Here is a 10,745-nt window from a genome sequence, read left to right as displayed (position 1 = left end):
AAGTTACAATTTTAAAATAATTTCTAAATTAAAAAAATTCAACAAAAGATAACGAAAGGCATTAGCGTCTGATCATAGCTGAGAGTGACATGTGTGCTAGACCCTCTTTCAAAACACCAAAGGCATGCCATCATCTTTCATCGCGCCCTTTACGGTCCACGTTAATTAACAATAATTAATTCTATGAAAGTCCGAATGATCCATTAGTTTTCACTAGTATTCAACGGATCAAGGCAGAACTAAATAAAGAAAAAAATATGTAAGAACAATTTCACGTGTCAATAATCATGCCAACAAATAAACCAAAAATTAGTGCAACGGTTTTTTTCTCATCATGATTACCATTTACCAGAACGCAAGAAGATCATACGCAACAAAGTACAAACACCCCAAAATCTCTCTCTCTCTATACACGCCAAAAATTAAACTATATATATTGCTCAACATGTTTGTCTATTAGCCCTTGCCACTCGAGGACAGGGAGCATCGATTTAAAGATAAAATAATTAAAATTTTAGTTTTAAGTTTATTAATATTTATTTTTAATTTTCAAAGTAAGAAAAATTAAATTTATTAACAAAAGATTTCACATATCACTTTTTTTAAAACTTTTTTTGTAATTTTTACTAAAGATATTCGACCGACCGAAGATAAGATAGGATCAGAGTACTAAAGTTAAGTTGGTCAAGTTCTTCAACTTGGGTAGAAGCCTCTTTTGCCTTTTGGGAAGATTGATTCAAAAGTCAAAGATATGGGGCAGATGTTGACAACTGAAATCAAGTAAAATGTCGCCAGCTTAGACTTTGATTTCATCATGTCAATCTAAACTCTAATTCTCATATTTAATATAATTTTCTTTTCTTCTTCTTCTCTCTGTCCTTTTTCTCTCCGCTCCTTCCGTCTCTCCCCACACCAGAAATCCCAAATGAACCCAAAACAGCTCCTCCTCCTCTTCTTTTCTCTCTTTCTCACAATCACTTTCTCGTTGAACGAAAGATTTGAAGCCTGCGATGCCAAGACATGTGGGAACGGGCAGAACATAAGCTACCCATTCTACATCCAAGGCAAGCAAAAACCCTTTTGCGGGCAGCCAGGCTTCGAGCTAACGTGCAGCCACAACGGTTTCCCAATTCTGACTCTCATGTACACCCCATACACAATCCACCAAATTTTCTACGACAACCAATCTCTCCGAGTGTCCAATCCCGTCTTTTCACAACCAAACCTTTCTTCTTGTATTGCCCCGACTCAGAACCTCACGGTCGGAAGGTACAGATTCCGAGTCGCTCCGAACCAGAGGGAACTGTTCGTGCTGTACGGCTGCGACTCAGCGGCGCTTCAGAAAACGGTGCCGGAGCGGAGGATCTGGTGTTCTGCGGCGGGAAACGAAACGACGTCGGTTGTGGGGTTGGATAAGGGGGATCGGGATTTGGTTTCGGCGCGGGAGAGTTGTAAGGGTGGTGCTGTGAATGCGACGGTGGATGATTTGAAAGGAGGGGTTAGAGAGGCGCTGCAGAGAGGGTTTTTGTTGCTTTGGAATGCGACTAGCTGCAGCGAGTGCAAGAGTAGTGGAGGGAGGTGCGGCTTCGACATCGACCCTCGTGTCTATGCTTTTAGGTGTTACTGTCCTGATAGGCCTCATGCTGTCAAATGTACCAATACAGGTTAGTCCCTCCCAATCGGTCATTCTCTCTCAGTACATTTTTTTTTCCAGAATTTTATAACACTCGAACCTGTTCAACACTTAGAGGGAGGTAGACTCACTTGATTCTCTCAACACAATTTACCTCTTCTACTTTTTTAACATTTTTATTTTGTAATGAAAATAATGATCAACCTTCATTTTATAAAATAAATAAATATCTAGAATTATTCATATTTAATGTTCAACCCTATTAAAAGATGGAACTGCATTAGTGTCGAACATGATTGCTATTGAGAAAAAAAAATACTCGTAGGAACTAAAAAATAATAAGAACTGATTTTTATTTCGGTCAAACTTGATTTTGTAAAAGTATAGATGTTTAATAAAATTAATTTTGTTTTATAATTTTAATTTATCTAGAAACGATAAAAGATTTCTTGTTTTTTGATTAAAAAATTTATACTAAAATACTTTTAAAATAAAAAACATCCAAAATTTAATTACATCTCTACTATATTAATTTTACAAATCAATTCAATTTACAATCAATTTTGTAAATATTGATCCAAATACACCATTACTTATTGATAAAACAAAAACACCGTTACTTACTGAGATAAAGGTTAGCGAGATAAGAATAAAACATACACACCCTTACGAACATGTCAGTTTGTATATTTTATATTTTAAAAAACTATCACAAAATTATAATATATATAAAAAATTTCAAAAAAGTTCATAATATATTTACTTGAATATTTGTAAGGTTACTAGTTAGATCGACTGGCCTGGTTATCAACTCAGTCCAAAAACCAGCTGTTATAGTGAGTCACGCTGATTTCATAACATTTTCGTTCTAACAACCGTTTTAGACCATGATATCACCCATTTCCTATAACTACTATCAGACTTACCTTTTCTGAAAAATAATTAAAACGAAACATGCATTGGATAGTTGGGCGTATGGTAGGACAATTTATGTGGTCCAAGTTTAAGAATTGAACTTTTCTTGTAAGTGGTAAATAAAATTCTCCTTCGCGAATTACTTCGTGCATCCAGTATATTTTTTTGCATCTAACAAATTTTTGTAAATTTTAGAAAAATCCCTCTACAAATAAACATATGAATTCATAATTTCATATGATTTATATAGATTCACAATTCAAATGAATGATTAGGATTCATAATCCATATAAATCATATGGATTATAAATTCGATAATGACTTTAGGGATTGATAATCTGTTAATACACATGTAAAGTTGGAGGGAACGGGATGGCCCTGGCAGTTTCCAAAGTTGGATCGAGAATGTCTTAATTTAATATCCAACAAAAGGAAAACAAAAACTGGTATAAAGTAAGGCTATAAGTAACTTGGACAAGTATATTATAGTTTTTTCAGTAAAAAAAAGTATATTATATATTTTAGGTTTATTTCTATTTTTTATATTTTAATTTATATGTGATTTTGATTGTTTTTTTGTTTTATGTGTTTGCATTATTTAAATATTCTCATAGTTGCTTAATTATTAAAATTAAGTCTTTTACTTTAAATTTGATGAATAATTAATTTTCAACAAAGGTGTAATGATATTGATTATTTTATGGGGAAAATCTTTCTTTACCCATGAAAATTTTGTAGGTAGACATTGTTTAGATCTATATAGATTTTTTTTTCCACTTACATGAGAAGGGAATAAGACAAAATAAATTAAAATTCTCAACTATCCAATTTCTTTTATATAAATTTCACGTTGATGAAAATAATCTCTCAAGTCGAAATTAACATATGCACTTTTATTTTTCGAGTTAGATGAAAAAGCTTTTATTAAACTTGATGCATAAATTTATTTTAGCTTACGTGAGGGTTTTAATTTATTTTATTTTCTTATTTTGTATGATACAGCTTATCCAAACGGATGACATCATGTTTTCAACATTATATTAAGTAGTTAACATATCTTTTTTTCAGAGAAAAATACATATTTCTTATCATGAATAAAAATGACCTCACGCCCTCATTTAAGTCATATTTCCAATAATATTTTATTTTGAAAACAGAATTTAAGAAATAGAGGCACAATCGTGGTGGCATCTTGATTTCTCTTTCAAGGGTAGTCTTATGTTTGATTTTTCAAAACATCAAAATCTTACTTCTAATATATGCACGAGTCATATAGGTCATAACTGTTAATTTGAAAGCAGCGCATGCTGAATTTATACGTGTGCTTGTTGTGAAATAAAATTGTTCAAATATTCTTTAGACTCTTTCAACCATTTCCTTTTCCGTAAATAAAAGAATACAATATAAATATTTTTCTATTGAAAAAAGTACAGTTAATTTATATATACGGTCAATATAAAACATTTTTATATAGATATTTAATAAAATCTGATTATTTTATTATGTCTTTTTACTTAATTATTAGTATGATGTGATGATTCCTATAAAAAAAGTATTATATGAGGATAAGATACTTTTTTAATGAATGTATATGTAAAAAATTATATTCAAATAATGAATATGAATATAAATTAAATCCAAAATAGAAATAGCAGCCTTTTTTTTATAATAGTAATAGTTAATGAAAAATAGTTTGCTGAACTGTATAATTAGCATATGCTCCACATTTATAAAAATGAGTCTTTTGCATTTTTTGTTTGTTTTAGTTATTAGTTTTTTTAGTGAAGAGATTGAGAACAATTTTTTCTCTATTTCTTCTTTCTTACTAATAAGTTAACCTTATAACTCTTAATCTCTGTTTAGTCAAAATAATAAATAAAAATGTCAAATAGATTGAGAAATGACATTTATGGCATGGTATTAAAGTAGCTTTCTAAAGCATTATATTATATGTTGCATGAGAAATAATTTTTTTCTTAAGCACGTGGTCTGGTTTACGTGTGTGGAAAAAATATTAAGTTTGTGTGCATGGAAAAAATCTATTGAAAGATTATTTTACTAATTAATCTCCTATCACTAGGCCATCGACCCCAACAGTTTAGATTATAAATGAAGTGAATGATTTAAAATAAATAATTCTATTAAGAGCATGGGAGTTGTTTAATGAATTGGTTAACAAAAAAAATATTATTTTGATGTGTAATATTATTTTGAATTGTTTAAAATTGAAGAAAGTTGGTTATATAAGTAAGAATTCTTCATGAGTTATTCAACTTTGTATTAAACATAAAAGAGAGAAATAAAATATTTGTGAGTTAAATAATTTATTAATAAAAATATTCATTAATTTAAAAGATTGACATAGTGGTACAAGACCTGTTACATGAGTGAGAACAATTTATTTAATAAAAAAATCTGTGTTTAATTTTCATGTAACGGATGGAATTAATATCTAATCGAGTGGATGGAGAGACATTATGATCAGATGGTCTCTTACCTAGGACAAAAAATTAAAAATATTTATTGCAGAAAAAATTAATTGAATTATTTAATATTAGTGTGACATAAATTAGGTTGATTATATCAACATCATTATAGATGCTAATTTAACTGAATTGAATCTAATTTAACTGATAAACATTACTGATTGAAGTGCAAAATTAACTGATAAACATTACTGATTGAAGTGCAAAATTTTAATAAACTCCTCCCATCGTAACTTGTAAAACTATCTCCACTAACACACACAGTTCATATGCTAAGAGTAGAATGAAGAAACATAGATTCTATATTTCTATCTAGACATTTCCAACTGAATCGGACTTTGAAGAACCACACAGGCCTACAAGAAACTTTAGTACGTAAGTACTGGAAAAGAGTAAAGTTGGGAAAAAGAAATTCTCAACTGATATCGAGTAAGCATGTAAAAGTTTGGTGAATCCAGGTACCTTATTAATTTGGAGGATATATACATGTTGATGTTAGACATAACCTAATACTTGGTTGGTGACCTTAACTCTCATGTAAGGTACTAAGGTGTATCTATACACCAACCTTTTATATATAGCCCTCCATAAGTCATTATTTTCATTAGTTGATTTAATTTTTAGACAAATATTAATTAGTGTCTTTAGGATATAAGTTAAAAAACTTAAAATATAAAGTTTTTTTTTTATTGTAATGCATAAAATTACCCTACCCATCAAAACTTATTTTGTGTTCTATAATTTTCAGAATAAATATTTTTTTTTTATAATTTCTTTAACCAGGACCCCAAGGTACCAATTAACAAGACCCTAATCTTTAACATAATCAATGCTTGTAAAAAGCGGAGGGTGCATGTAAGACATTACTAACTGCTACTCCTAACATTAATTGTTGGGAGAAAACACGTACCTCTTACAAGCATTGAATTCTTTCCCAACATTACTTGGGTGGTGTCTAACAAGCTTTTTTTCCAGTTAAGGTGCATCCACGCACGCGTCAACCTCTTACAGTGTTTTTATAATTCACGAATTTTAGTCATTGATCTATCTTTTAAGGCCTAATTAATGGTTGTTAAAGGTTGGCGCATCCATGCGGGTACATGTCTGACACTACTTGAGTTTTTACTTTCTAGCCAATAGTCGAAGAAAATTATTGATTTTCAGTTTTCACTCTTGTCAACTCCCACTGTTTTTTTTTTTTGTTTTTTTTTTATCGAGTACACTTTTTCAATTAGAAGTTGATCAATCACAAGTAAGCAGTAGCACAAGTTTCTCTCTTGGAGTTGCTGGTTCTTGAAATTTTTGTATGGACGGGTTTTCAGCTCTCAAACCCGTTGATTAGTCCACCTAAACTGAAACTAATCAATCAGTGTGTGAACTAACAGCCTAAAACTACGACCTTGTCCTACTCCTTAACCTCTTTTCATTCCTTAACTCTATTATCTTCAAACTAGTGCTGATTTTGTCTATTAATTTCACTATTTTCAACACAGCTGCACCGTATCCACTAGGAATTGGATTCTCTGCAGTTGAAATTTCAACTGCACAAATCCCCACCTTCTAATAGACTTTGCATACTAAATAATGAAAGAAATGCTAATTTGAACTTTTTGAATGGTCAGAGATAAAACTGCACGACTCTGCAATTCTGTTAGTTCATGAATCTTGACCTTTCATCGGTATATTCTTTTGGTTTCTTTCTCTTTTTTAATTAAAGAGGGTTGTGCATACACCAGAGTCACCTCTTCAGTTGCATTAAACACAGAAACAGTTTTTTAGAATAGAGTCCAAAAAGTCAAGTTCTTTCAGATTGGTAGAAAATGGATTTAGATCCTCTTATGTTAGTAACTAACATGACAAATTCATGTTAGAGACAGAAAGACAAATGAAATTAATGGACCCTACACAAAATAATGGTGGCTCCTACTATAACTGTTTTATGTTTTTTTTCTCTTAGAACATGAGATTGTCATGTTTGTTACTAATACGAGAGGATCTTGGTATCTTAATCTTTTCAATATGCAAAAATTAAGCTACAAATTATTTCATGTTCATTTCAACAAATCTTCCTTAGTCATATGAAGCAGTTTGAAGTTGGTGTTCTCCAACTGCAATTAACATAAGCAACATATCTCATATAAGCTTCCTAAATCCATGGGTATCAGTACTCTGAGAAGTGATGCAGATACATTTGCTTGACATTGTCTCATGTCATAGAGTTCAAAATAGAACGAAGAAGTTCCAAAGATATACAAAACCATTGCATTGGATATTGAATAAGATGGATTGATACCATAGGGATGGCATGGAAACTACTAGAATGAGATCTATAAGAGCCTAACTGAATGATACATACACAGATCTTACAGTTGTAGAGAATAGAAAAGCTTAACTACCTGTCTAACTGAATACTACCAACTGTGATAAAACTATTTCTGCGTTAATAAGTTGTGTAGCATTCTATTATATTAGACAACCACCCAGTTTTGGCGTTGCTTTTCTACATCTCAAATTCAATTCAACCATGTTTAAGTGCAATTGCGCCTTCCATGTCAAGCGCCCAAAAGATTTTTATGGCACTTATACTGCTTACCATGATTTTGGTTTTTACTATGGTTGGACCCTTTTGGAGATATAAGGTTGGTTGGGTGGTTTGGGAAGAAGGGAAGGAGGGAAAGGTCACGAGTTTGATTCCTCGTACTAACAAAAACTAACAAATTAACAACTCACATTTGTTAATAAAAATGGTTGGACCCTTCCATCACTGATACTATGACTGCATGCACAATGATCCACCTTTCAATAAAAGACACTCCTGATTCTATTGATCTATTTATATTTGTAACTGCAGATATTTTCACTAAAATAAAAATTGTTAGATGAATGTGAAAGTTGTCACCATAAGATAGAAGGCCATTGTCAACTTTCTGGGAAAAAAAAATGCTACCAATATTTCCTTCTAAATTTATTGGAGAGTGGCTGCTTTTTGTAGAATGCTACAAATCTAGTTCTTGTGTATATACAAATCCAGTTTTTGAAGAATTAGACTTATCTTTGAATGACTGTGCCTAATTTAAGTTACTAATCTGCTATTTTAGCGTTTACTTGCTCCTTGGGTGACTTTCTTATCATCTCGAATAAAGCTATGGCTTGTTTATTAACTATTCGACACTCAGAACTAGAACACCACTTTTTTTTTTTCCTGTATAACTTCGTCATCATACTTATATTTCTCTATTGCTCAATCTGATTTTATTGTTTCTTCAAACTCCTGCTGCAGGTACAAAGGGGTTGAGTAAGGCAGGAAAACTAGTCATAGGTAATAATATGCCTTGTACGCAATGTTTATATTTAGTGTGTGCCTTGAAATTTATTTGTCTTGTACAACATATTTCATTAGCATGAAAAACCGGGCATTTTTCTGAATTTTTCTTCTAAACCCCCCATATAGGGATTCTTTATCTTAAAAGTATGAAAACTGAAAATGCCTTAAAAAATATTCAATTGATTCTATCAATGCCATATCCCATATATTATTTTCCCGAGTCTGCGCTTTAATAGGAAAGAATATATGCTTTAAAAGTATAGCATCTTCAAATCCATGATTGCATGTGTGAATGTTTCCATATAATATTAATATTTCCTTTCGGCCTCCTCCCTTAGGTTTAAGTGTTGTAATCCTATGCATGTTGATGATTGGGTTGCTCTTACATTGCAAAAGAAAACACAGTTCCTCAAGTGGTCAATTCCAAACAAGAAATACTTTTTCTATTCCCTCCTCACCAAATGCAGAAGTCGAAAGTGGCAGTGTGTACTTTGGAGTTCCTCTCTTCTCCTACAAGGAGCTTGCAGAAGCAACAAACCGTTTTGACCTTAATAAACAAATTGGAGATGGAGGCTTTGGGACTGTCTACAATGGTAAGCACTCAAACTCCACCCAGTTAACTTTTTAATTGATGCATTAAAATAGTCCTCCATCCTATTGTATAATTTATGCTTATTAGATATTTGAAACCTAGGGAAACTCAAAGATGGAAGGGAAGTTGCAGTGAAGCACTTGTATAATCATAACTACAGGCGAGTAGAACAGTTCATGAATGAAATTCAGATCCTCACACGTTTGCGCCACAGAAATCTTGTGTCACTCTATGGCTGCACTTCACGTCAGAGCCGTGAACTGCTGCTTGTGTATGAATACATTCCAAATGGCACAGTAGCCAGCCATCTCCATGGGGAATTGGCAAAGCCTGGCTTACTAACGTGGTCCTTACGAATCAAAATCGCACTAGAGACTGCTAGTGCATTGTCTTATCTTCATGCTTCTAAAATCATTCACCGCGATGTCAAAACTAACAACATTCTTCTTGACAACAGTTTCTGTGTTAAAGTTGCAGATTTTGGCCTTTCAAGACTATTCCCCAATGACATGACTCATGTCTCCACAGCACCACAAGGGACCCCGGGTTACGTTGACCCGGAATATCACCAATGCTACCAGCTAACTAGCAAGAGTGATGTGTATAGCTTTGGAGTTGTGCTCATTGAGCTAATATCATCTATGCCAGCTGTTGACATGAACAGGCATAAGGATGAAATTAACTTGTCAAATCTAGCCATAAAGAAGATCCAAGAAAGGGCATTGAGTGAACTGGTCGACCCTTATTTGGGTTTTGATTCAGACAAAGAGGTGAAGAGGATGATAGTTGAGGTGGCAGAGTTGGCCTTTCAATGTTTGCAACAGGACAGGGAATTGAGACCTCCCATGGATGAAGTCCTTGAGGTATTGAAGAGAATTGAAAGTGGGAAGGATGAGCTAAAGCATCTAGAAGAAGCAGTTCATGGTTCTGGTTCTGGGGTTTCACATAATGTAACAACCTCATCATTGGATGAAGCTGGATTGTTGAAGAATAGGAAGCCACCTTCTTCACCAATATCCGTTACTGATAGTTGGGAAAGTAAATCCACTACGCCTAATGCCAGTTCTTAATCACTTGGCCTATTATCTGATAGTGATACTTAATCCATTCTAGCATTAGAAGCTTTCAGCATTCATTGTTAGTTGAAAATGAGTGAATCTGAGCATCATTTATCATGTGATCCACTTGTATAGTTATAGGATGATTATATTAAGCGGAATATCATAGTCAAGCCAGAAGTTGAGGGAATATAAATTTGAATATTCAGAATAAAAGAAAATATAGTTGTTGATTCTAGAAACTGTGTTGTCCCTTTTAAGCTGTAAAGCATGCACAGTATTTGGGTGTTAGATTGTCACACACTCCACTCCAACATTGACACTTCCTTAAAATTCAATTAAAAATTAATTTTTTATCGTCATTGATATACCTATATTGAGTGGACACCTTCTTGATTAAATATTTAATGAGACTAGTTTATAAAAAAAATATCAATTTTGTCAAACATTTAATTATGCTTTAAAAACGATAAAAAATGTTTCAGATCACGACTCTGGTTTTTGTTTTCCCTATACGAATGGTTCAAGCCCTGACAAACATTCACCTGACGGTGGAGGAACAACATCACGGCCACTATCCTTCAAGGATATGTGTCTCAAGAAAAAAAGGAATAGAAGTATGTCCAAAATTCGATATGCAGAAACAAAAACTGATGTAGTTCCATGTGGAGCTTGTAGGCCTTGGATCTTCTTCATCAATGAATTCCTTTGCTTCTTGAGGTCCGATTGTAGCAGA

The 10,745-nt window shown here is 32.8% G+C and overlaps 1 protein-coding gene across 1 annotated transcript; it reads left to right on the top strand.

The window, feature by feature from the left end:
- Positions 1-657: 657 nt before the first annotated feature.
- LOC114424985 (LEAF RUST 10 DISEASE-RESISTANCE LOCUS RECEPTOR-LIKE PROTEIN KINASE-like 1.2) lies at positions 658-10,247 on the top strand. Its single transcript, XM_028391699.1, has 4 exons — positions 658-1,664; positions 8,315-8,353; positions 8,698-8,952; positions 9,054-10,247. The coding sequence occupies exons 1-4, from the start codon at positions 926-928 to the stop codon at positions 10,019-10,021; spliced, it is 2,001 nt and encodes a 666-aa protein (XP_028247500.1). The 5' UTR covers positions 658-925; the 3' UTR covers positions 10,022-10,247.
- Positions 10,248-10,745: the final 498 nt, after the last annotated feature.

This window comes from Glycine soja, chromosome 9 (assembly GCF_004193775.1).
Source record: "Glycine soja cultivar W05 chromosome 9, ASM419377v2, whole genome shotgun sequence".
Classification (NCBI taxonomy): domain Eukaryota; kingdom Viridiplantae; phylum Streptophyta; class Magnoliopsida; order Fabales; family Fabaceae; genus Glycine; species Glycine soja.
The sequence above is the reverse complement of the archived record's forward strand: the minus strand, read 5'-3'. Positions and strand labels throughout refer to the sequence as shown.